Source organism: Seriola aureovittata, chromosome 24 (genome assembly GCF_021018895.1).
Source record: "Seriola aureovittata isolate HTS-2021-v1 ecotype China chromosome 24, ASM2101889v1, whole genome shotgun sequence".
In the NCBI taxonomy this organism is placed as follows: Eukaryota; Metazoa; Chordata; class Actinopteri; order Carangiformes; family Carangidae; genus Seriola; species Seriola aureovittata.
In genome coordinates, this window is record NC_079387.1 from 1,441,339 (window position 1) to 1,467,020 (window position 25,682).

The following is a 25,682-nucleotide window of genomic DNA, read 5'->3' on the forward strand; positions in this document are numbered from 1 at the left end:
CCTCTCAGTATTATGAAAAGTAAGCCAGTTTTAGATCAGGGATTCAACAAGTTTAAACGCAAAGAAAGTCCATCATGCTCAGGTGAAGATACACAAACCCTGGACTGTTTGTACGTCTGTCCTCCTCACAGGGTGACCATGATGGATACGAGTCGATCAGTGGCTTGCCTGGAGTCAGCGGCCCACCTGGACCACAGGTAGCCATTCACCCATACATGACCTCCCTGTCCTCATCTTCATAGCACATGTACTAACCTACGTTTCCCTGTGTCGTGTCTTCCAGGGTCCTGCTGGTATCGCAGGTCTACCTGTAAGTACTACAGAGTCTGTAAGGCTTAGTGTTGTTAGTCTCACAGTCGCTCCATCTCTTTATGTTCGGCACTTGAATAACAGTAGTTAAATAAGCCTACTTCCATTTTTAGTATATGTATTAAACCAAAAGGAAAATAAAAAGATAAACCACTATTTTTGGTAGATTTTTGTCAACTTTCTATGCATTCATTTTTATCTTTAAACTCTCCTTACCTCACAGGCATCGTCTCCTCTTCTCAGCACAAACAAAACACACAAAACAAGTCTGACGTCTCATTTTGTCAATTTAACAAAGTAAAAAGCTGCCAGGATGAAAATCTATCTGTCAAAATCTGAACGGGACTGTAGTGATATCACACAATTATGATTTCCAGGGTAAGCCTGGTCTGCCAGGTAGCCATGGAGACAAGGGAGCGGAGGGACCAAGAGGACCAGCTGGGATCCCAGGCGTTGACGGGTTCCCTGGACAGTCGGTGTGTAGATGGATAAACTGGGATTTGTTGCTTAATTGCTTCTTATAGAAATACACAAATCAACTATTTTCAACTTTTTTGATAGTTTGTTGTCATGGCACTAATAATCTGTCATGTTCAATTTCTAGGGTCAAAAAGGAGACAGAGGAGAGAAGGGAGAGATGGTGAGTTATACAAAATATACAAAACATACAGGTTATAAATATGCAAATATATTTTCATTTTTGAAGCTGTATTGAAAATCTCTTCCTGTCTTGAGACGCGATTTTATTTCTTATGGATGATTTTTTTTATGTTTGTGTTGCAGGGTCTTCCAGGGCGAGACGGTGGACCACCTGGACCTCCAGGACCTCCCGGAACTCCAGGACAGATCATCTACCAGAACACAGGGGATGTGAGTCAGAGGTCATGGTATTAAAACAGAGAGAAAGACGCACTGATCCATGTGAAGTAAAACAACCTGCATACGACAGCTTGCCACTTAATTGCTGATTCACTAAATCACTGATTGAGGCTGAATTAGTGTTTGAGTTGCTCATATTCACTAACAGTCACTGCTTGCTTCATCGTTTGTTCACCACCACACTAACTGACCTAACTTTGTCTTGCTGTAGTATAACGACGTATATTGGAACGAAGGGTGGCAGGTGAGTGGACACACCCTTTGGTCCTCTAACCCATCTCACTACAGACCTTACTAAACTAAAGTCTGAAGTTTTAACACGTGAAAAGAATATTTCATCTTTTTTCTTCAATGCCTTATTATTGGCTCTTCTGCAGGGAGGACCGGGTATTCCAGGTCGGGCAGGATTCCCGGTACGTATCGATGTCATTATCACATATTCAGCGAGGAAAGTTCCAGTTAATACACAAAAATGGAATCAGTTTTGTGTTATGTATTTTGATCCAGGGGCCTGTGGGACCAAAAGGAGACAAAGGAGATTCTGGTCCTCCAGGATATGCACCTAAAGTAGGATAATCCACATTTTAGTCAATTCATTTCTCATTTTACACAATCAAAGATTCATATTTTTGCATCATTATATACTGTAAAGATATGTTATATATATATATATATATATATATATATATATTATTTTATATTTTTTTCAAGATAAAGATTTTAATGTTTTCTTATCTTTCCTATGAAAAATATCTTATTCTCTCAACTCAATGAATTTGTTAAACATAGTATGGTTTCGAGTGTTATTTATTTATCAAGAAAGTATATAAATAAGTTTTTTGTCAGTTAAAAATTAAATTGTAAGAACTTTAAGGCTTTACTTAAAGGCTAGACATATTTAATATAAGTTTGGCTTCTCAGAAAACAATGTTGATTACTTGGCCTTTCAAAATAAAATCAGCACAGTGTAGTTCAAACACACATATTCTTTTTTCCTTTTATGTAATCAGTCATTTTTCAATCATATTTTTCCCGTGTTGGTTGTAAATGTTTGTGTTGAAATGTTTTTTTGCTCAGGGACAGAAAGGAGAGGCTGGTGTCATTATGGGGCCTGATGGCCAACCCATGTACCTGGGTGGCCTGGCAGGACAGCCGGTAAAAACCTTTTTGAATCACATCTCAAATTATATGACGTCTAACATGATTTCTTTCTTTCCGTCTTGTTATTTTTCATGAACGGAAGCGTCCACAGTACAGTTCTACTGATCGAAGCCTAAAATATCAGTGTTTACAGCTTGTATTTGTTTACAGGGTGAGATGGGACCTCCCGGCCCTGTGGGACCCTCAGTGCGTACCAGATTTCTATACACCATATTTTGATTGTTTTTGCTGATATTACATAATGTGTGTAATAAAACTGTGTAACCTTTTTTATTCCCTCCAGGGTTCACATGGCCCTGAAGGTCAGAAGGGAGAGATCGGGCTCCCGGGCCGACCGGTAAGTATGTTTCCTGCAAATGTCAAATTACATCTTCATATCAAAGCAGTTTAAGATGGTAAATATGGTTATGAATGTGTGTTTTGCTGTAGGGTCGGCCGGGGCTGAACGGCGTCAAAGGAGAGAAGGGAGATTCAGGCACTGGATCCGAATATGGATACCCTGTGAGTGTCACAGATTTTGGTTTATTTTTCCATATTAATTAAGTAATCAAAGCCTAAATTCAATCAGCTTGTGTAGTACATACTCACAGCTATCAATATCTGTTGTGTCCCAGGGTCCTCCAGGTCCACCAGGCCCCCCTGGACCTCCTGGAGCTGCTGTTCCCATCGACAGACTCAGAGTGAGTCGACACATGAAATCTCTACCATAGTGTTGCAGCAGTTGTGTGTCTTGTGAGATGAGGAGTGAGGTGGGGTATTTATTTATGGATGTGTTTTCTTTTCAGGGATATGACGATTACTCCAGATATAACCCCGGTGAGATCACCTCACACTGTGAACGACACTTACTCACTTTCTTACCAGTAGTTAGATGACAAGACTGATGCAACTCTCACTTCAGTAAGGAGAGCAACAGAGAGAGGTTAAGCGATCAGACTCCATCGATGAAACATCTTCTTTAAGCTCATATAAAGATAGGAGATGGGTTACAGTGAATCAGTTTTTACACTTTTTGTTTGGATTAAAGACACAAGATATAATGTGTTAATTGGTGAGCTTTAGGCAGATGTTGTTACCTTTGGACAAAACCAGACTAGCTGTTTCCCCCTGTTTCCACTCTTTATGCTAAGCTAAGCTAACCAGCTGCTGGCTCCAGCAGCAGATCCAGCACACAGACATGAGAATGGTATCAAACTTCTTCTCTAACCCTCAACAGGAAAGCGAGTGCACATATTTTTAAAGATGTCTTCTCCTGTGAAGGTAAAACTGCTTGTGTTTAACTTAATCTGTTGCTGCTGTTCCCTTTGTTTACAGCTGTTAAAGGAGAGAAAGGTGACCGTGGACTACCAGGGATTCCAGGTAGCACTAAAACCTGCACATAAAGGCTGAAAAAGCTTAAAGTAAAAGTTTTATATTTTCAGCATTGAGACAATTTTAAAGCAAAGCCTTTCCTTTTTAATACAGGTCTTGGGTCGAACTATGACATCTACACTTTAAAGGTAATCCTCAACTTTAGACCTCCCACACAGTTCTGATTGTAAGGATCAGAGTTTATGGTTAAACTATTAGTGTCAGTAAGATTTTTGTTCATCTCTTTTTCCATTTGTGTCCAGAATGAGTTGAAAGGTGAAGTTGGAAGTCCTGGCTTGAAAGGAGAGAAAGGAGAACCGGGAGGAGGATATTATGACCCCCGCTATGGAGGGAGTCATGGAGCCCCAGGAGTGCCTGGACCCCCGGTAAGATCAAAAGCATAATCCAACATCTGGATTTATCGGCTCTATTTGACTTGCTGCATCTTAAATTATAATGTTGTTTTCCCATCAGGGCCCTAAAGGTGACTCCATCGTTGGACCACCAGGCCCTCAGGGGCCACCTGGGTCACCAGGAAGAGGCTATGATGGGCAACCTGGACCACCAGGGCCACCTGGACCTCCAGGACCCTTTATAACTGGTTCCCACCGGGGCACACAGAGTGAGTCTTAATCATAAACACGCCCAAATACTCAAGATTAAGTCTGTGTTTAGTCTCATTCAAGCTCATGTGCCTGTCTTTAAATGACAGCTATCAGTATTCCTGGGCCACCGGGACCACCTGGAGTGCCTGGACTACCTGGATCCTCCTCTGGGGTGAGAAGACGTTTGACGTCATATTTCTGCTTTATTTCCTCATTAGCTCCAAGACTTACTACACATCTGCTGGACTTTGATTAATGAGCGCCTGTCTAATTATAAACAACACCAATTATCAATTAATAATTAATATCTAAGGAAAAATACCCATGACTAATGAAGCAAAGGAAAAATACTTGATGAAGCATTTTGAAGTCAGTTTAAGTAAAGTGAGTTTAGCAACAGATGCTTTTGTTACCGCTTTCTAACAACAAGTCAGAATTAATGTCTTTATTAATAGATAGAAAATCACTATAATGGAATGCAATTCTAAACCATTAACAAGAACATTCTGGGTTGCCAGAGTAGCGTTTATCCTCCTTCAACAGGACATTACATCTGTTTAAGGTGTATTTAATTTAATTCTGTGATGTAACAGGTTCCCTTCAGTAGACCATGTGACTGTTGAATGTTGAGATATTTTACTCAAGTGTCAACCTGTTGGTGGCGCTAGAGGAGAAGTCAAGGGATCGCCACAGTCGTTTGGATTCATCCTCTGGGGATCATACATGTCTGCACAACATTTAATGGCCATTTATCCAATAGTTGTTGAGATATTTCAGTCTGCACATTTAAGCTGCACAATTATCAGCAAAATCAAACAGATATCGTCCCCCGATCAACTTGTGTGTTTGTGTTTGCAGGTGACAGTGCTGAGGTCTTATGATACCATGACAGCCACCGCTAGAAGACAACCTGAGGGCTCTCTGGTCTATATTTTAGACCAAACAGATCTCTACTTACGGGTCCGAGATGGAGTTCGTCAGGTCCAGGTAAACATTTTTCTTTATTATGATCCTAACTCAGCCTTGGTGTATTTCTTTGTGTATTAATGCAGCTTATTCTTTATCTTTCAGCTCGGGGGCTACATTGCTCTGCCCAGTGGCGATGTAAGTGTAGTTGCACTTTTTTCTCTTCTCCAGAACACACAGCTCACATTGTTTTAATCCATGTCATGCACATTATCTCCAGGGTAATGAGGTTGCAGCTGTGGAGCCCCCACCAGTCATCCCCTTCACTCCAGACCACCACTCCAACCCTGACTCCCAAAGCCCACCTGACACTGAGTCACAGCCTGACATGCATCATCATACACACACTGACCCCCGATACCCGTCAAACCCTGATCCTAGATACCCAACCCACCCGGATCCCCGATACCATCCGGATCCCCGATACCACCCTGACCCTCGATACCACCCTGACGCGCGGCATCAGCCGGACCCACGATACCCAGCACCAACAGATCCGAGGTTTCCAAGTTACGCTGACCGACTAAACCAACCAGACGGTAGGTATTCGGTCGATACGGCCCAGGAACACCCTACATACCCGGCTGCTCGCTACCCAGTCACCCCTCAGCGAAGACCACCTCCTCCTGTGCCCCAGACTCCAGTCCACCATCACACTTCAGGTCCAGGGGTATGAGAGGCCAATTCTAAACCGTCACACTCACATGGAAGTTGTACTTGGTTTAATCACAGATGTACTGTATATAATGTTACTGAGCATGTTGGTGTTTCCACAGCTCCACCTAATCGCTCTGAACAGCCCTCAGACTGGGTCCATGAGGGGCATCCGCGGTGCGGACTTCCTGTGCTTCACCCAGGCTCAGGCCATCGGGATGAAGGGAACTTTCCGGGCTTTCCTGTCCGCCAGACTCCAGGATCTCCACAGCGTCGTCCGCAGGGCAGACAGAGACCATTTGCCAATACTCAACCTGAAGGTACTGAACAGAGGCTTTCCAGCCACTGAAAGGAAATGTCTGACATTTTGGGAAATTTATTTGTTCGGAAATCAGGTTTTGAAATCAGGGTTTATTTGACTCTTCCACTTGAGGAGAACAGTGTAGAGCACCAATAAAGGCTGTCGATGCAAGTCCGAATCCCTGTTTGGATGTACAAGGACCTGTCACACTCCAGTAGTTTTGATTATTCATTTCAAAACACACAAGTCAGAGGAGCATTAAATGAAGGAAAGGAACTTAATTGCACATCTATTGGTCAGCAGATTTTCGAGCTGCTTGTGTTTTCTCATCTCTCTCAGGATGAGGTTCTGTTTGACAACTGGGACGCCATCTTCAATGATGGGAGAATGAAGGATAACGTGCCGATCTACTCCTTTGATGGCAAGAATGTTCTCAGTGACAGCACATGGTGAGCAAAATACAGCAAATGACTATAAAACAATATTACACCTTCATTCCAGGACAATATTTTAATATACTTGAAATGAATCTGTAATCAAAGTAATCAAGTGTCTGTGTCATCCCAGGCCAGAGAAGATGATGTGGCACGGGTCGACCAGCACTGGTCAGCAGCATGTCGATGGCTTCTGCGAGACGTGGCGTGTGGGCGACCGGGCGCTCAACGGCATGGCGTCGGCGCTGCAGAGCGGCAGTCTGCTCCAGCAGAGCTCCAGCAGCTGCTCCAGCTCCTACGCCGTGCTGTGCATCGAGAACAGCCTCGGCCACTCTAAGAGATAGATACACACACACACACACACACACACACACACACACATAAACACACACACAACACTGGACAAAGGAAAATCTGAAAGCGGTCAGCCAGGCTTTTGTCCACACACACTCTTATCTGTCTTTGCACTGTACGTGGTGCTTTGTAAATAATTTTTTTCTAATTAATAATTAGTTTATGTTTGTTAGCCCCTCTTATATGGTGCTATACAGGATTATCCCACATGTTGAACCTAAGTTAAGCTCAGGTGACCTACAGTAACACACACTGGCAGCCTTAAAAGCTGACTGTGTTTCAAAAGGTGCAGCTTCATCAACACTTTTTGGTGTTTGTGACGTGTCAGCTAGTATGTTGATATGACTATTGAAATTAGCATGTTTGGTGCTAGCTAGCGAAGCCATGTTTTTATTTCTGATTCCTGCTTTGACCCCAGAACAGTGGAGGTGAATTGACTTGTCTGTGGTTTTCACAGCACTGAAAATTCAATTTATAGAATTTACCAGCGACTTTCTTTTTCAGAAACAGTGTCCTGATTAATCTGGATAATTGACAGGGTCCATAGGGACTATTTGTTGGGTAGAAAGGTAGTTCCAAACCCATCAACAGTGTGGTGGATCGATTATCCAAAGTAACAAGGACACAGCTCTTATTTATAACCAAAACATTCAAATCACAAACTAAGCTTCAGTATTTCTGCAAAATAAATACCCAGCAGCTTTTTAAAAAGGTTTAACAAGACTAATTTGAAGGTATTTCTGGACTCCTCACCATCTGGATGAAATAATGTTCAGTTTGATGCACAATAAAAAGGATTTTTAATTTCCTACTCCTTTCAAATCAAAGATGAAACTAAACAAAGATGGCAGCCTGAAATTACAAAAGTAACTAGTTTTATTATCAGTTATATTTGTCTCAACTGATTTCTACATTTTCAGACAGAAAAACACACATTTTTGTATTGATCAAAAAGAGCAAAGCTTCCTAGATGGAAGAAGCAAAGGAGTCTTTGAGGATTTTGGACATTTTCTTTTCTAAACGACCTTCTGGGTGTCTTAAAGGTCTTTGGGTGTTTATTTTTAAGAAAGGTTTATACTATGAGTGTAATATAATGGTAATATCTCAGAGAGGGGATACTCCACTGAATGATGTCTTAACTACACATACACATTTCATGTTTACTGCCTGCGTTTAACCAAAAAACTGTGTCATGAAAATATTAACATGCGAAATTTACAGCTCAAGTACCTGAAAATCAGTGTTAAAAATCATTTCAGCAAGGTTTCCTGTGGCTTAAATATGACATTTACTTTGATATTCAGTATTTGCTGCAGGGGAATATGGAACGATTGTTTATCTCTTCAAACAGTGCAGTCATCAACACATTTCAGCGTCCAACAGTGAGATAAACATTGTATATGATATTGTGTTGTTGTTCTTAATTTCTTTTCTCTGTAACCCACGGCACTTGAGTAATAACCCTTTCATTTGTTTTACATGGGAAGATATTTTTAGCAATAACAAAGGGATATTTATTTTTTATAAACTGTGCTCTTTCTAGTTCAACTACAATGTGTGATGTGAATGCTCTCACAGAGAATAATAACATTTCCAAATATATCCAGAAAATGTGCAAAAACAAACAAAGATGTTGAATATGTGTTGTTGTGATCCTGAAAAAAAATCAGGGAGAAGTTTCCCACTGATATAAAGTTTGTGCACATAGTAAGCAAACAAATAAAATTAATGTACAGATATCCGGAAAGGATTCAGCCATAAATGTTTATGCACTGTAGCTTGTTAATTATTCAGCTTCTTATATGAGAGCAGTACAGTAAATGCACTGCAGCTAGCTCCTTGGCGTCTCCACTTCGTCAGTTTCTGGAGGCTAGAAAGATATTTTCATGTACTAACTGAGTCATAACTAATGCAGTAAAACGTGTATTAACCCCTGCAGATTGTAATCTGTCTGTATTTTGTTATGTGAGCAACATTTCTCAAATGCTGCAGCTCATTGAATAAATCTGTGTGGAAATTTTGAGTTACGTTCTCAGCTGATGGTTGTGGGGAAACGTGGTATCAAGCTGACACCACATATAAAATGCTGCTTGATTCCTCTTTAATACTTCCATAGTGTGATACTAAGACCGACTGTACTGTAAGGGGCTCCTCTTTTGGCCTGAGGGTGGCAGTAGAGGACGAGTTTGGCGGATATCAGATCTCATGATAGACAAAGCTTCGGCCTTTCTTTTCATTTGCACACACCAACACAACTCACTGACCAGGGTAACACAACCAGGAGACTCTCAAAACTCCATCAACTCCCACTAAAATTCCCCTCACTAGACATGATGAAGAAAATCCATGTTCTCTCCTAAAGTGTATAGTTTGTCAATCATTTTTTAATTTTAATATCAGAGCCTTTGTTTAAGGTAAATGTTAATATCTCAGGGAGCTCAGTTAAAATCAGGGATGTTCTCATGTTATTTTACTCCCATTTGATATCGAGTATCTACCAACCAAATCTAATACATACATAATACAACATTTCATTTAAATACAATAAAATTAGTAAAGCAATTGAAATCAGTTCCACAGCAGAATAATCTCATGCTCTTCTGTACTGCACTTACAGTATGTATTGATGGATCTTTTTATTATTTGCATTATTTTTGTATTTATTATAATTGACTGCTATCTGTAAGCCAGACTGTCCCTCTGAGACAGTAGAGCTTTTCTCTATTCACTGCTGACACTGAATGATTATTAATATCATGAAACATACAAACATACAATATTTGTTTGTATTTATTTACATAATGTGTGAAAGTGTATATTCCAAATGCCAACATCTTAATTAACATGAAATGAAATAATAGAAAAATTGTGAGGTTAAAAGTATGAGGATACAAAAATAATACAAAATATTCACATGATGAGACATATTTAGTGTGTCATGTCTGACGGTGTTCACAGTTAATCATATTTAAATTTAATATCTAATACTGAATTTGACACAGACACACCAATGTAAACAGGATGAAATCTCCAAGTGAAAAGGAGGAAAATAGGAAGGTATATCAGTCACAGCCCTAGCGGTTGCTATGGTAACAGTCAATGGTACCTCCCAGTGTCCTGCAGACAGTACGGGCAGCGAGTGTCCTGGGTCTGCCCAGCAGTTTGTAGTTCAGGCCAATCACAAGCGAGCAGAACTGACTGATGCCCACAAAATCGCAGCAGATGATGTTGACTCCACCCTCAGGCCCTGGCCGCTGCTCACTCGTCCAGCTGAGCAGCAGCGACAGAGCCTTCAGCGTCATCTTCCTCATGGTCTGGAGGGGATGGAGGAGGACGTAAGGAGTGTCCTCCGTCAGGTTCAGGCCGCTGACGTAAAAACCAGCTAGGAGAGAAGAGGTTCAGTTTAATGAACATAAAACCAGAACTCTGTACAGCAGTGAGTGAAATTACTGACAGGGCTTCAATACTTCTACCTAAATAAAATTTTGAATTCAGGACTTTTACTTGTAATGAAGTGCTGTTATAGTGTAACTGCTACTCTTACTGCTACTGCTGCCTTACCTGGTCTTCCTCTGCTCTTCTGCTCCTCCAGGTAAGCAATCACCTTCTCGGGGTCTGGGCTGTCAGCATAGCTGGAGACAGAGTGCATGCATGAGGCGAGTCAGGTTAATATTTAAATTATATTTTTATTTGATTTAAATTTAAAGATGAGGCGGTGTTCTGGAAGGTAGTATATAGACACCTAAATGGGCCAATGTAAGAAGCTGGAATATGCTGATAATGTTTGATAATACTGGGCTTCTGCTTGATTTTGACGCATAATAATAAAAACATGGTGTGATTCACATGCAATTCTAAATTAGAAGCATTAAAAAGGTTAAACAGCACCACTGCACATTTTACCTGTAAGGTACTCCAGTCCACAGCTCAGGGTGCTGCAGCACCACCTGCTGGTTTCCATAGGAAACAATGACCTGCTGACTTCTGGACCAACAGGAACGCAGAGTGGGTGTGTCCTGCATATACATGCACACACAGAAATCATTATATAATAATAAACTTTACTTGCACAGCACTTTCCATGTATGTTGCATGAAAATATTAAATTAATATACAATAAGAGAGGGTAATAATGAGATAAAATGAAATAAAATTACACTTTCTGTAAGTTGCATTCACATATTTATGGGCAGGTTGTTCCGCAGTTTGTTTCCATATTAAAGGAAGGTTTCCTCTCCATACTTGGTACATTTAATGCTGTAGTGTTTGACGATCTGAGGTAGCAGATAAGAGTATGGAAGTATGACGGTGCTAAACCATCCAGAGTCTTGTAATCTAGTAGTAAAGTTTTAAAATCAACTCTATATTAGTTTAAGATCAGTTCTGATTAATAGAATTTTAAACTTTATAAAACAAACTGAGAAAAACAGCAAAAGCCTCACATCTGATAAACTGGAACCAGCTAATTTTGTTTGATAAATGACTTAAATCAAAAATATTCTTAACAAATCAGTTCAGTTTCTCTATGTCTTCATTTTTGTGTACCTGTGAGGAGCAGAGTTTTTTTCTGAACAGCATGATGATGTACTCCACAAGCCAGGCATGATCTCTGTCAGTCAGCGATTCAAAATGCGAGCAGGAAATGATTACAATCTCTTTAGGATGAGCATCTAGCCAGTTAGCCAGTTCATCCAGAGCCTCCTGCATGCAGACAAATATTGTTGTTACTAAAAACTGCTGTAAATCAAGTTTGCACTTTAAATGAGAGCACAGCTTCTGGCCCGTGATTTAATTCATGCACCTTGACAGTCATCAGAGTGTAGATGCCATGGGCGAAGAACAATTTGCTGCCTCCAGCCGGCTTCCTGGCAACCCGCAGGTCCAAGAACCGAATACCGAGATCACACTGATCACTGAGGACTGATTGCTGCACATGCACAATGAGAAAGCGAGAGACTATTAATACAGAAAGATGAAAGAAAGCACAACTTGACAGTTATTCCACAAAAAATGTAATTCAATTCATTGCAATTCCAGTTCTGATGCAAATGCCAGATTCTCTCATTGAAGAGTTTGCTCAGGAGTCTGCTACACCTTTGCTGGCCCCTAAATTGGACTCCTTTACCTGTGTGGTGGCCCAGCGGGAAATACAAGGGCGAGTCCAGCAGGGAAACAACCTGTCAATGACTCTGAGGAGGCAGGGCTGTGATCTCAGCACAGGAGAGGACACATCCAGACAGAAAGACATGCTATCATGGCTCCCTGGAAACATGGGACACAGTTAGATCAGTGTCCAAATACTTTATAAAATACTTTATATATATATATATATATATATATATATACATGGCCAAAAGTATTTGGAAATTTAAAAGGAAATTAAATATGAACACACGTTAAAACTAAACTAAAACGAATCTGTGTGTTTATAGTCTGGACAGTTCAGAATATCCCTGTTTACCCGACGTCCCCTCTGGTTATTTTACCTGGTATAGCCAGGTTCCACAGCGGGACATCCAGTAGCTCCTCAGGCAGACAGGACATCCAGTCCGCGTTTCCCCCAAGTTGTTGCCGTTGTTCGTCGTCCATGTTCCTCACGTGAGATATTTCGTTGTCTTTCTCATTACTTCATGACGGAGGGTTAATATCTGCAGTTTCCTTATTTTGAATTTAAATACCGTTTGCTTACTAAGTCTTCCGGGTTGAGTTATTGTCAGTAACAAACTAGCATTTCCTGTTTCCGTTTTCAAAATAAAACCTGATAAACATTTTCCAAACAAAAGCCATAGTCACAAAGAAATTGCAAAAAGAATGAAGTTACAGGTTAATTTTTAGTTCTACTGCGCATTTATAATTTTATTTGTTTTTTTGTCACAACCTACAGAAAAAATTAAAAAATATGAATAAAAATCCACATATTAAATCCAACATGAAAGCTGCTTTTGTTGACTGTCTATTATTTTAGGGGCAAAGTTATAATAATGATTCAGTTAAAGTTGGGACAAGGCTGTACCAGCTATATAAGGCAGATAAAAATGATCATTAATTGTCATTGTAGGATAATTACAACATATATGAAGAATTTTGTAGTTACTCACTTTCACCACTGGATGACAGTGATCAGCCAGTTTTAATCAATCAACGATTCACACTTTTAATAATCTAATAATAATTAATATCAGTGTATCCTAGTGTTTATAGCATATGGCAATAATATTATAAGCATAGTTGCTTTTTGAGATTGCTATGAGGAAGTGATCACTCATTAAATACTATGCTGAATAAAAATGTAGTCTTTTTACCAGTTAAATTGCTGTTCTCTTTTTCACTGGGAAGAACATGTGATATTTAGATTACTTATTTAGTGTAGTCTCGGCCAGTTTCTTGTGAAAATCAAATATGATGATAAGCGTATAACTCAGTGTGACCCCCAATTGTTTGTTTCTTTTAATTCCACATCAGTTTTCCACAAACACAAATTTGCTCTTTCAATTAGCCGCATTCCTTGATAAACAATTTATCTCGTTACCTAATCCTGATTATTGTGTATCTCATGACATTTGCTTTTTATGCTGTTTTATTCATATTTATACAGTGTTTTTCTTGAGTCTTTAGCTGGCCTGAAAAGATTTACACGATATCCAGTAATTCATGCACAAAAATGATAAGATTAAAGAATCATCCGAAGAAGTAAACATTATTTTGTGTTGTGAAAGATAAGAAAGCCTCTTTATTTTGTGAATCTTCTCATGACTCCTGAGATTTATCTTGTGACCCCTTTTTGGGACCCTGACCCCTATGTTTGGAGCCACTGCAATAGGGTGCTTTATTTTTCATTATCACAACACTTTTTTTAAATTCCTCACATGAGTTTCTGAGACTTCAACATTATCAACAAGATAGGTCATTACCTGGTCCCTTTATTTGCCAGTTTCAAAAGTGAAGTTATGGTTAGATAAAATGTTTTACTTTTATTATATATTTATACTAATATAATATAAATAATATGTAATATAATATATAATGATAATATGATATGATTATAAAGAAAATAGTAAAAATTATTTTTATTCTATTTTGTTTTGTACTTAAACTTTTATATTATTTCCTTAAATAATTGTTGTGCATTTTTTCACATTTTAAAAGTTTTTAAAGTAAGATATTGATTTAATTTTAAAATAAAACCAAAGTATTATAAATCACATTTAGAAAGCTACATGCAGATACATAGAGTATTTGACAGTAAGTAACTGTACTAGTATCTAATAAATTGAAATAGAAAGGCCAGTGTACATAAACATTTTTGCGTATGCATCTGTGTGATATTTGTACAGAAAACTTATTATAACCAACAGTGCAATGTCTTCATAAGTGAGATAGTGAGAGATATAATTGTATATGATACAATATATAGTAATATACTGCAGTGAAATACACTGCAATAAAATAGAAATTAATTATTCAATTGATAAAAAACAATAGATCAATATTTATAATATAGGTATTACTGTATGTTTGTATAAATGCGATGTAACAACATAAATATACTATATGCAGATATATATAAGGGTTATATAAGGAGAAGTACCAGGAGCCCTACTGTACCTCGTCCCTTCACATGATCCCCATTACTTCATTCATTGTACTATTAGATTATCCAACTATATTTAAATGCTGTGTGTTGTTGTCGATGATACGAAACGCTACAAAATCACAAATTGTGTTGCTTTGTTTTTGTGCCAGTGTCCTAAATTTAAACAGACATGATGCAGCAGAAAATCTAATTCCCGATAAATCACAGCAAACTGTTAACTAATGACTCTGTTTTAAGTATTTTTCCCTCCTCAGCCATGTAAATGTCAACCGCCGCACATACTGACACTCATTGGAGTCACACAGACAGATTACTCCAGATGAACGTTTAGTTGCAAAAATAAGGCTAAGGACAAACGAGTGGCTGCTGTTTAAGACTTAGAGTTTATGACATGTCGTTTCCCTGTAACCATTAAAAGAAGGGGTTTTTGTCACAGATGTGAACGAGCTCTAGCTCTCTCTCCCAGCCAGGTTCAAATCAGGCTCGTATTGCAGAGCTACTATTGTATGATTGAGCATATTTTTCATGATATGACCGAATTAAACCTTTATCTAATCAGAAAATCTTGTTAGATGGCAGGCCCCTTTTCATTTAGAGATGCTGTCCAAGATGGAAGCTAATGAAACCTATGGAGATAGAAACAAGTAAGGCAGTCATATATCATGACAGCTCACCTCATGAATACTGCAGTGGCAGAAAGGTGAAGTGAAGAACATACAGTATATTGTAGCAAAGAGTCACCTGACCCATCTGTGAAGGATCATCAGAATGAAATTTAAATTAAATTAATTCAAATGTAATTAAGTCAATTTTTTTTAAACAATTTCTCAGTAACACTCAACTATTAACCTAAGGAAGCCAAGATACCATGAGAATTCATTTTAGAGTCATATCATCTTCATATGACAAATGCAGACACATGACAAATTCAAGGAAAAACCTGAAAGATTAGTGGGAAAACAGACAATGCCTCTATCATAGGGCACATGGGGTTTCACTGAATGATTTGATGAGCGTGCAAATAATGTGAATCATATCCTGTGGCCTTCGCAGTCACCACATCTCAGTCCAGTTGAACACCTATAGGATATTATTATTATAAGTATATATTATAGGAGAATCAAGGAGCAGTGACTCATGGTGGCCCCAAACCTTTCTACGACACTTTATGTTGGTTTTTCCTTTACTTTCTCACCCGTCTGTATTTTCTATGTCTTCACTGTTCATGCTGCAAAAATAACAAAAACCACTTTGCCAAATGTCACTGTTAACGTGTGTGTGCGAATGGCTAAATTTTCTCCTTAGTCTTCCTCCAATTGGCAAACATGACACTGTGAATCACTTCCAAAAACAGGTTAAAAAAAAAAAAAACAAGTGGAACAGACAGTCTGGTTACTGAGTGTCATCTGTTCTCGCCCCCTCCTGTTCTCTGTGATCAGCCATGTTGTATTTCAGTGTTTAATGTAAACAGGAAGTCACTGAGACATTACAAGCAAACATACAGTAACTTCAAAAAACTGCAGTTTTAGAGACGCAAAGGATATAGCTCTCTTTTAAATGCAGGTGTTGTTTTATTTCTGTCTGTGCAGAAGTCTTTTACAGCATGAGTATATCACAATATACCAATTTTATACCAGATAAACCAGGCTATGTCTAATTGCAACCGACTTTTACAGTTTGCATGTATCAGAGTGACACTTTCTGCTGAGATTGGTTTAATAGAGTAATATAGAGGTGATGTAATGAAAACAAATAACACTCTTTGGAACATAGATATGTTTATTCTGCTTTCCAAACCTAATCATTCAATGACCTTTTAAATTAGTCTTGTGAATGCTTGGTAGGTCCTGACCCCCTGTTTGATGACTATTTCCTCGAAAAAAACAAACATTCTACTTTAAAGCTTCTTCGACTGTATGTCTGCTGTGTATAATTTGTATATATTTAACTCAGTAATGCACTAATTCAGAGAGGACAGATGGTCTGTCTTCACTAATAACATGACGGGACATCACCATGAGGGCAAGTGAGCAGGAGAGCTGGCCCTCCATCCAGACAGACACTAAAATGCATTCCTCGTGTTCACTGTCCTTCTATATGGAGGCCAGATGGAGGACAAAACACAGTTCAATGTGTCCCCCTCTGTCCACGATGAATCCAGCACATGAGGTTAAATGAGGGAATCTTAATTATGAAGCTGTATTCAGCTGCATCTTTCTATATTTTCCTCCCTCAGGTAATTTGATTTACTACTGTATAGCCACCTTTAACCTCCCTGTCACTCTCGTACTGTTACTACATCTATGGTATGGTAAATTTATAGTATAGGGCTGGGAAATCTGATGACATACAGTGGGAGACAATATACTGTAAATTATATTTTTGCCGTATTGTTTTATCCCTTTAAATCCCTTGGCTGTAGTGGCTCATTTTAGGCTTGTAGATTGTGAAGTAATCATTCAGACTGATTTATGGATGTGTATTAGATTCTTATTTTATGGAATATTTTTTTGTTTGTTGTTCTTGTTCCAAGAATCAGCCAAAAACAGAAATTTTTATGTTTAATTTTCAGTTCATTTTCCTGTAAATTCACTGTATCACAAATCATGTTGGAAAATTTGATATTTTTTTGTCATCAACTTCTAGTTTACAGTTGGTAAAGCCTTTTGTTTTTAGAATAGCGCATTCTCAACCCATCCATAGTAAAGCATATTACTGTTGCTAACATTATAGCAATCTAGGTACATCATATATAGCTGTAGACGTTTACTGTCTATATTTCACGCCTGCTCAAGTCCACAATCTACAGTATAAAGTAGCAGTTTCATAATAAACTTGTCTGAACCCTGTTGTTCAGAAATCAGTTTAGTGAACTTGTGATCATCACTTTATGCCAAATATGAGCGATGCCAGACATTATAAACACAGATCAGATGAGGACTACACATCCAGCACAGTGGACTCATTCACAACAATCCTGGGTTCATCTTGGGTTTTTGCTTCATAAATGTTGTTTGTTTCATTTTTAATGTCATTCTCCTCTTTTTAACTGAAAATTATCATGTTACTTGTCCTCAGCATAAATTCTCTATTATTTTCTTGTTCCTGCTGCTGTGTCATCCAAGTCTCCATCTTCAAACCGTGGCACAAATTCAGATAATCAAGGCCTTAATGACATAACAACATAGAGTACTAGAAAGCACCCAGAAAGCATACACCTCTGCCAAGCTTACGCACTTCTCTAAATTATTTTATCTTTTTTGTTTTTTTTGTTTGGGTGACAGAGTCTGCGCATGGACCCAGCGGCTGATTTAAAGCTCTACAAGGACAAACTGCACAGCATTTCAAGTGAGTCCCGCCCATGATTACCGTGTTATTGCAATTGAAATTAATCATTATGCTGTAGCGCTAATATGCGATAACATTTGAGTATTTTCACATGATCTCAATTAGACACGAGTTACACATGCACATATACATAGTCCATAGCACTGTAAAACTGTAAATTTTATCTCTCAATTAACTCATTATTTCATTTTATTACATTAGGAATTGTACATTTTAATCACAAAATGACTCAGGTACAGAGAAAGAGCCTCTTTGGGCTCAAATTGTTGTACTTTTTTTTTAATGTAATAAAGAATACATTTTAAAAGGAATCAAGGCCAGTTGAGATATTTCAGGCTCCATCATCTGGGCACAATAAATAACTATATTGTACAAATTATAGATTCATTTTGCAGCACGAATACAAAGCTCAACACAGAGTCTCATAATTGAAACTTTCAGTTTCAATTATGTTGCACACCTGTAACCACTTCCAACGGTGATGTCACTGTGTGCTGACACACCTTGGAGTACACTTGTGTAAGTCAAACTACTGGACCTTTAACCTTGAAAGAGCAACTTAACAGCAGGAGATGGTCAACAAAAAGGAGACGGTGTGCCGCTGTGAAGTTGCTCTTTCACAGTTTAAGTGCTTTATAAATGGCAGCGCTACATGTGGCTAAAAAGTAATGACTTATTCCTTGTTCCAACAGCAGACAAATGTCATTAAAATCTATTCACAAATGTTTAAAATAACACACAAACAACAACATTCTTGGGATTTGATGGGATTTTCTGCGTTTTAGTTTGAATTTATAGCAGTCTGAATATAAACTGACCTGCCCACTCTGGTCATACCACTGCCTCCACCTTCCTGCCCCAGCTTGGGTCACATTCTGCTCTAATTTTATAAAGCAGATGGACTACAGCACTTTACAGATACCTGTGGTCTCAGTCTGCAGACAGGTTCCTACTCTGACACCCAGGCTGCGCTGACAGGTAATACCTCATCACTTATTTTCTTTACTGCTTGTCTTTATTCTTATTTTCTGCTTGCTTTACCCAGTGTTCTCTGTATTTCTGCTTTGCCTTCTTTTATTTTCCAGTCATTCATAATAATTTCAGAGAACCTTGGTGATTTTATTCCTGTATCAAATCTGTGATGTTATGTTTAGAAGTTTAGAGGATTATTTAAGCTTCTTGCGCAGGTTTTTGAAAAAGGGGGACAGTGGATGTGGAACTAATCTTTGTCTTTGAGTAGTATTTCTTTCATCTATACATTGAAAATAGAGATATACGGCTCATAAAGGGATGATAGGATAGGGATCCAGGGCTGACAAAGGTGTACAGATGATGGAAAGAGGGGCACAGAGGGTTTCTAGCAAGGAAGGGGTGCACGGGTTATATAAAGTACTTAAGATATTGTAGAGGGTTCATATGGGAGTACAGCATGTCAAGGTTTTAAAGGAATTAAGATAGTTAAGTAAGTTAAGTATAGAAGGTTTCATAAACGGGATAGAGGGTTTAGATTGGAGGGGTTTAAGGGTTTTTGGGGGGTATAGGGGTTTACAGGGGTTTTATTTGGGTGTACAGAGGGTTTATAGAGGGATTATAGAGTCTAGAGAGGATTTAGAAATGTGAACAGGGGGGTTACAGAGGAATGTAGAGAGTTATAGAAAGGGGTAGTTGGTTTAGAAAGGGGTATAAAGGGGTATAAGTCATTTATAGAAGAGTATAGATGGTTAATTGGAGGGTTTTTAGAGGTTTTTAAAAGGGTACAGGTGATCACATCGGTCTCACATAGGTGTATAGGGTTAATTGAAGGGTGTATACACAAGGATTATATTCATGAGGGTTTATGAAGGTGAAGAGGGACAAAAAAAGGATATATACAGGTGGGAAGAGAGGCTTTATAAAGGAGTATAGGATTTATAGGGAAGTATAGAGGGTCTAGAGAGGGGTATACAAGGTAGAGAGAATTTATAGAGTGGCATAGAGGGGTACATAAGATTTATAGGGGGTACAGAGATGTATAGACGCTTTAAAAAGGGGTTAATGCTGGTGATTGAATAACAAGGGATGTAAGAAAGTCAAGTAGTCGTTCTCTAAAATGTCTTTGCTGTACCATAAAATTCCTCAGTTCAGGTCTCCATTAAAATTAAGTTGGACAGCTGTTGTGTTGCAACATATTTTGTACCCTAACATACTTAGCTGAGCATAATCCAGGATTTGTGGAGGTTTAGAGGCTTTTTTTGGAGCTGCTTGCTCAAGTCTTCTAAAAAGTGGAAAGGGGGGAAATGAATGAGAAGTTTTTGTAAGCTCCGTCATCCAGAAAATATTGCTTTGGTGAACAAGGCTGAAGGATGATTTCCAGATTTAAAAAAAAGAAATGTGCAAAAACACAGTGACATGTTTGAATAATTATTTTTGTCCAAACTTTAATGTCCCAAGTTAAGATGAAAGTCATTCACAAACTATCTCCCAGTAAATGAAATCACATTATTCACTTAATTCCCAAATTTATTACCCAATTTTCCTTCCTGTTTGTTCATCATATCAGTCGTCTGGTGTGGTGGTTTGGGATTATTGATGTTATTAAATGTGCACTGAGCAGCCCCCGGAACAGCAGGACTCCCCGCTTTAAACACTTCCCACCTGTCTAAACAAGGTGGACTTTTTCAAAGAATTGATTTTCAGAGGTTGCATAAGATTTTATGAAGCAATCCTTTTCTTTTCTTTTCTTTTTTAAATCTGATCCATCTTAAACAAATATTAAAAACCAATGAGGCTGTTTTCAGAATAAAAGTTTAAAAGGTCTGCAATAGATGATAATGCAAACCTCACTCTTTCATTTCTTCATTTCTTCTTCTCTCCTTTGTTGGACTCTTCCCTCTATTTCATCTTTATTTAATTTTTTTAATTGTTCTTCTTGTCCTCCTTTTTTGCTCCCTCTCTCTACCATCTCATCCTCCTTGTTCTTGATCTTACTCAGAATTTCTCAAAACTAATTTTTGCTGCTCCAGATGAGCAGAGCCATTAATTTAATGGAATCAGGGCTAAATTTGACCTCCTTAACTTGAGACTTTAGGAGCCAGTAAACCAGATTTAAAAGTCACACCATGTCCATTAATAAAGTGGAAGGCATTTACTCTTCAGTGTGTGGCCTTGGGGGAAGTTTGCCACATTCCCCGGCCTAATTTGTTGTACGTAGTACTCAATTAGGTTTCCAGTAATCTGAGAAGGGCCAGCTTCTGTACCTGGTCATGGAGGCATGATGTAATTTATTGGTCCATGTGATCCTGAGAAGTAGAAAAAGTCAGCTATTCAACTACAGGAGTCCTACAGATTCTACGTGTTGATTCATCTTGTGCATGGTTCCTATTGGCTAATTTGGGAATATTTTAGCTGCAGTTGCATAATCTTTATGACAATGTCTCTATCTCACAGGACAGAGGATATTTTAGTCAACATGACTGAGCGCTATGACTGCACAGACTGTAGCGAGTCCCTGTACGGGCAGAAGTACATCCTGAAGGAGGAGAACCCGTACTGCATCAAGTGCTACGAGTCACTTTTCTCCCACAACTGTGAAGTGTGCCAGAAGCTCATTGCCTGCACCAGCAAGGTAAAATTTTATGAATCATGAATTCACCTTTCCAACTTTTGTTTCCATACCTGTATTTATATTTTCCGATCAGTGTTTGCAGCTGTCAAAAGTCTTTATTACCTTTTGGTTTTGCCCTGTTTTTGTCCCATGTCACCAGAGCAGGCAAATGTGGCAATTTCCCAGTCTTTCTCTTATTTCTAATCCAAGCAAACACTCTATTGTTTCATTGACTCGCTGCAGGATCTGTCGTACAAGGACCGCCACTGGCACAGCGACTGCTTCCTCTGCATCAAGTGCAGCCGGTCTCTGGAGGATCGGCCCTTCGCCACCAAGGATGACATGCTGATGTGCACCGACTGCTACAGCAACGAGTACTCTTCCAAGTGCCACGCGTGCCTGAAGACCATCATGCCAGGTGAGGAGGCCGGACACAGAGAGATTGTCTGAGCGTGGGTTGGGTTGGCAGCTAAAACATGGGTCAGAACCCTCAGAGGTGATTTAAATATGTACATATTTACATTTATCTTCAAATCTAACTGTACAAAGTGTTTTTCTAGGTTACAGTTGTCATGTCAGGAGCTTACAGTACATCAGCAATTGCCAAGAGCTGTAACTGGGTGATCTGATTACCTGTAGGATGGTGCTAAGTGAGTCTTTTGTCTGCAGGAAGAAATCCAAATTGATGACATAATGATGTCGTGATGGCGATAAACCTACATGTTGTTGTTGTTGGGTTGTTAAAGCCGTAATAGCTTTAGTGAGTAGGAGATCAGGACTGACTCAGTGATACATCAGCTCCACATGGATGTTGTGCTGACATGCAGGTTAAATTGAAAAATGGCATTTGTTAGTGTGAGAACTCCTCTCTCTCTCTTCCTCCTCTTTCCCTCCCACTCACACTCTTTCTCTCTCTCTCTTCGCCCACCAGGCTCTAAAAAGATGGAGCATAAGGGCAACAGTTGGCATGAGAATTGTTTCACCTGCAACCGTTGCCAGCAGCCCATCGGCACCAGGAGCTTCATCCAGAAGGATGCCAGCAACTACTGCCTGCCCTGCTACGAGAAGCAGTTTGCTCTGCAGTGCATCCAATGCAAGAAGGTAAAAACAGCACTGACTGTGGTTTACATCCACTTGTCTCAGCATGCACAAGAAGCTCTGGTTGATATTTGTTTTGTTGTCATCTCAAGCTGCTATCAATTAAATGTGATTATAAATCAATAATTTTCCGTGAATACAACTGATTGAGTGAGGTCGCAGAGAGGTCTCTAATGAGCAATTCCTCCACCTGCCAGATGATAATGGGATCAATATTCTGTTTTAGAGACACTTAAAAGCAAAGTTAGCCTTTTCAACTATAATTTTACCCTTAGATATCCCCTGGGTCTCTTTAAAGGTAAAGAAAATGTTACTGAGTGAAATATACAAGTCAAAGAGGTCAGGTTTTTAATAGCTGAACAATCCATTCAATCAATGTGTCGTGCATAATTTTAAAGAAGCAAAGATTGAGCCAAATCACTGCTGATGGTGCAGTTATGAAAAGACAAGCAGTGAAGGAGGGAAGAAGACTGTTACGTTATGGTATAGACCAGTTATGGGCAGGAAACAGATGGACGAGAAACAGAAGCATCTTTTTGTCCTGGAAGCTGGGAGGTGAGACAGCAGTCATCTGTGACTAAGTCAGCAACAAATAACAGAGCAATAAAACCATATATATAAGATATATAAGATGCAGCATTTTAACAACTATATTCTTCACTAAATTCACATGAGAATGTAAAAAAAAGAGCCATTTTTAATTAGAAAACAGCAAAATGAACTTTAAATGATGTGGATATTAAGATGACAAACCGTCATAGCAGCAGCCTACTCATTTCCTGTGATCAAAACAAACAACTTTCATTTTGTATGTTTGTCTTTTCTGTATTGCAATTATTTCTTTTTACACTTGTGAAGCTGATGTGTGTTTTTATTACATCCAAAAAACTGCATTATCTTATTGAACATGAACATACGATGGGGTCCAAAAAAATGGGCTTTTTCCAAGGCTTTGAACCGACTATCACGGTCCTCATCAGGGAATGGAGTTTATATATCTGACGCCATAGACACTTGAACAGAAACAGATCTCCCACAATATATGACCAACTGAGCTTTGTTCATGACAACCAAGTGAACTCAATCTACTGAGGAAGACAGTGAGTTGTGATTGAAAGCCCGAGAAAATAGAAGATACTATAGGTCTTTGTCAAAAATGATTGTGTTATCTCTTTTTTCTAAACACTTGCAGCCCATCACCACTGGAGGAGTGAACTACCGCGACCAGCCCTGGCATAAGGAGTGCTTCGTTTGCATTGGCTGCAAGCAGCAGCTGGCCGGCCAGAGGTTCACCTCTCGGGACGACTTCGCCTACTGCTTCGACTGCTTCTGCAACCTGTTTGCTAAGAAATGTGCTTACTGCACCACCTCGATCAGCGGTAAAGCTTAACCTGAGTTTGTGTCAGGAGTACTGCCCCTGAAAACCTATTTATACACATCCTTTGAATTGCCGGTGTGACTGCTGGGTGGATACAGGTTTACCCAAATCTGTTTGAATTAATACACAGATAAATCATGCAAGTTTTAGAAATGATACTTTTAAAGGGGTTTCACATGCCCTGCTTGGTAAAGGTCCGTGTAGTTCAAATTCCAAGTTTTGTGACAGGCTTTCTGTGATAAAACTTTGGTGAGTTGTCATTAAATACAGAATAAAACACAGTAAATGTAGCACACGATCTAAACCCTGCATCCTGTGTATCCAATTACAGGGTTATTACATTACAGAGATCATGAGACTATTGGGGACAAGCTTATTTTGTTCCCCTTGTGCCACGCATCACTCACTCTGCTGCTTTTGTCTCAGGTCTCGGAGGCAGCAAGTACATCTCGTTCGAGCAGCGCCAGTGGCACAACAGCTGCTTCAACTGCAAAAAGTGCTCCGTATCTCTGGTCGGCCGAGGTTTCCTGACGTGCAAAGACGACATCTTCTGCCCTGACTGCGGCAAAGACTTCTGAGCGTTCTCCAGAAATGAAAAAGAGTTTATCCAGAACCGGCTGCCAATCAAAGAGCACTGGTAGTACTCTCCTAACCTGACCGCTGTTGCATTATTTGCATCACTTATTAGTATCTGACACATTAACCTTTTCTTCCTGCTGAGGTGTTTTCTGCATGCGCTGATGATACTGTGTTTTATATAAATGAGTTGAAGCCTTCATTCCAATGTAGTTTTTTTTCAGCTTTATGAGTTAACATTTAAAAAGTGAATCAGTGAGTCAGCAGTTAAAACTTTTTTAATTGTATATCTCCTTTTGGAATGAAAGTCTATGTTTGGCATCAAAATAACTACTTTTATAGATATTTTAGAGCTTATTAAGAGCATGTAAAGTGGTTTTAATATATGGCACTGTGATAGCAATTTATCCTAACAGAGTTAATATAATAATACTAATACTGTTTGTTCTAATTGGATAAATTCTGTTTAATGAAATCTAAATCTGTTAAGCACAATAAAAAAATTTTGATTTCATGGATGCTCCACTGGCTCTGTGATTTGACTTGTTATGGAAACAATAGCATACTACTGTGTTGGAGATTATAAGGCAATTGTGCATTTAAACGATCATGTAACATGAGTTGTAGGAGAATTACTGTGGTTTGTTGGTAATAAATACTTTATTGGAATAACACAAAATTTTACACATGCAAAAGTAGATGTGACTAAAGGCTTCATTAATGGTTAGTAAATATTTACCCGTGCTTTCAAGTTCAGTTATAAGTCATCAATAACATGCATTTTGGGTTGTCAGGTTGCAAAAAAATGACTGGTATCTATCTTTTCTATTTGGTAATTGTGCAGTTATAAATGCTGGTTTAAGTCCATTAGTAAACTAAAAATAGAAGTAGTAAGATACTCCATTACCTGTAAAAGCCCTGCTTTTAAAATGTCACTTGAGTGTGAAAGAATAATCAGGAAAATGTCATTTAAGTAACAAAAGTAAAATTGCAATATTTACATCATAATAGTAATGGAGTAGAAGTATAAAGCAGCATAACATGGATTTTCTCAAATAAAGTACAAATACCTCAATTTTGTATTTAAGTAAA

The 25,682-nt window shown here is 38.8% G+C and overlaps 3 protein-coding genes across 11 annotated transcripts in view; 2 read left to right on the forward strand and 1 right to left on the reverse strand.

Annotated features, from left to right (window-relative positions):
* LOC130165245 (collagen alpha-1(XVIII) chain-like) overlaps nt 1-9,036 on the forward strand; it is a 41,884-nt gene extending 32,848 nt beyond the window's left edge. For 7 of the 8 annotated variants that reach the window (XM_056370333.1, XM_056370330.1, XM_056370334.1 and 4 more), the window contains 25 exons: nt 132-197; nt 284-310; nt 687-785; nt 914-949; nt 1,093-1,179; nt 1,400-1,432; nt 1,566-1,601; nt 1,696-1,755; nt 2,266-2,343; nt 2,500-2,535; nt 2,633-2,686; nt 2,779-2,850; nt 2,964-3,029; nt 3,135-3,165; nt 3,664-3,708; nt 3,814-3,848; nt 3,963-4,085; nt 4,174-4,321; nt 4,412-4,476; nt 5,163-5,291; nt 5,376-5,408; nt 5,491-5,940; nt 6,047-6,244; nt 6,565-6,674; nt 6,793-9,036. In XM_056370333.1, coding sequence (XP_056226308.1) covers nt 132-197; nt 284-310; nt 687-785; nt 914-949; nt 1,093-1,179; nt 1,400-1,432; nt 1,566-1,601; nt 1,696-1,755; nt 2,266-2,343; nt 2,500-2,535; nt 2,633-2,686; nt 2,779-2,850; nt 2,964-3,029; nt 3,135-3,165; nt 3,664-3,708; nt 3,814-3,848; nt 3,963-4,085; nt 4,174-4,321; nt 4,412-4,476; nt 5,163-5,291; nt 5,376-5,408; nt 5,491-5,940; nt 6,047-6,244; nt 6,565-6,674; nt 6,793-7,003 — 2,328 coding nt within the window. In that variant the 3' untranslated portion in view covers nt 7,004-9,036. The remainder of the gene's footprint in view (nt 1-131; nt 198-283; nt 311-686; nt 786-913; nt 950-1,092; nt 1,180-1,399; nt 1,433-1,565; nt 1,602-1,695; nt 1,756-2,265; nt 2,344-2,499; nt 2,536-2,632; nt 2,687-2,778; nt 2,851-2,963; nt 3,030-3,134; nt 3,166-3,663; nt 3,709-3,813; nt 3,849-3,962; nt 4,086-4,173; nt 4,322-4,411; nt 4,477-5,162; nt 5,292-5,375; nt 5,409-5,490; nt 5,941-6,046; nt 6,245-6,564; nt 6,675-6,792) is intronic. The other variant, XM_056370327.1, reaches the window with a different exon arrangement.
* A 341-nt stretch (nt 9,037-9,377) lies between these two features.
* LOC130165246 (PI-PLC X domain-containing protein 1-like) lies at nt 9,378-12,740 on the reverse strand. The gene is made up of 7 exons (XM_056370335.1): nt 12,500-12,740; nt 12,139-12,275; nt 11,815-11,940; nt 11,559-11,714; nt 10,917-11,029; nt 10,575-10,645; nt 9,378-10,395 (listed from the first exon to the last, which is right to left on the reverse strand). Exons 1-7 carry the CDS (start codon nt 12,600-12,602, stop codon nt 10,088-10,090), a joined length of 1,014 nt encoding a protein of 337 aa, XP_056226310.1. The 5' UTR covers nt 12,603-12,740; the 3' UTR covers nt 9,378-10,087.
* A 5,173-nt stretch (nt 12,741-17,913) lies between these two features.
* On the forward strand, nt 17,914-25,100 carry LOC130165333 (four and a half LIM domains protein 2-like). 2 transcript variants are annotated; one of them, XM_056370524.1, is made up of 7 exons: nt 17,914-17,955; nt 18,853-18,933; nt 21,382-21,559; nt 21,782-21,956; nt 22,470-22,639; nt 23,829-24,015; nt 24,441-25,100. In XM_056370524.1, exons 3-7 carry the CDS (start codon nt 21,404-21,406, stop codon nt 24,590-24,592), a joined length of 840 nt encoding a protein of 279 aa, XP_056226499.1. In that variant the 5' UTR covers nt 17,914-17,955; nt 18,853-18,933; nt 21,382-21,403; the 3' UTR covers nt 24,593-25,100. The 2 variants fall into 2 exon arrangements, with proteins under 2 accessions (XP_056226499.1, XP_056226498.1); XM_056370523.1 differs by lacking the exons at nt 17,914-17,955; nt 18,853-18,933 and having other exon boundaries at nt 21,233-21,559.
* Nucleotides 25,101-25,682: the final 582 nt, after the last annotated feature.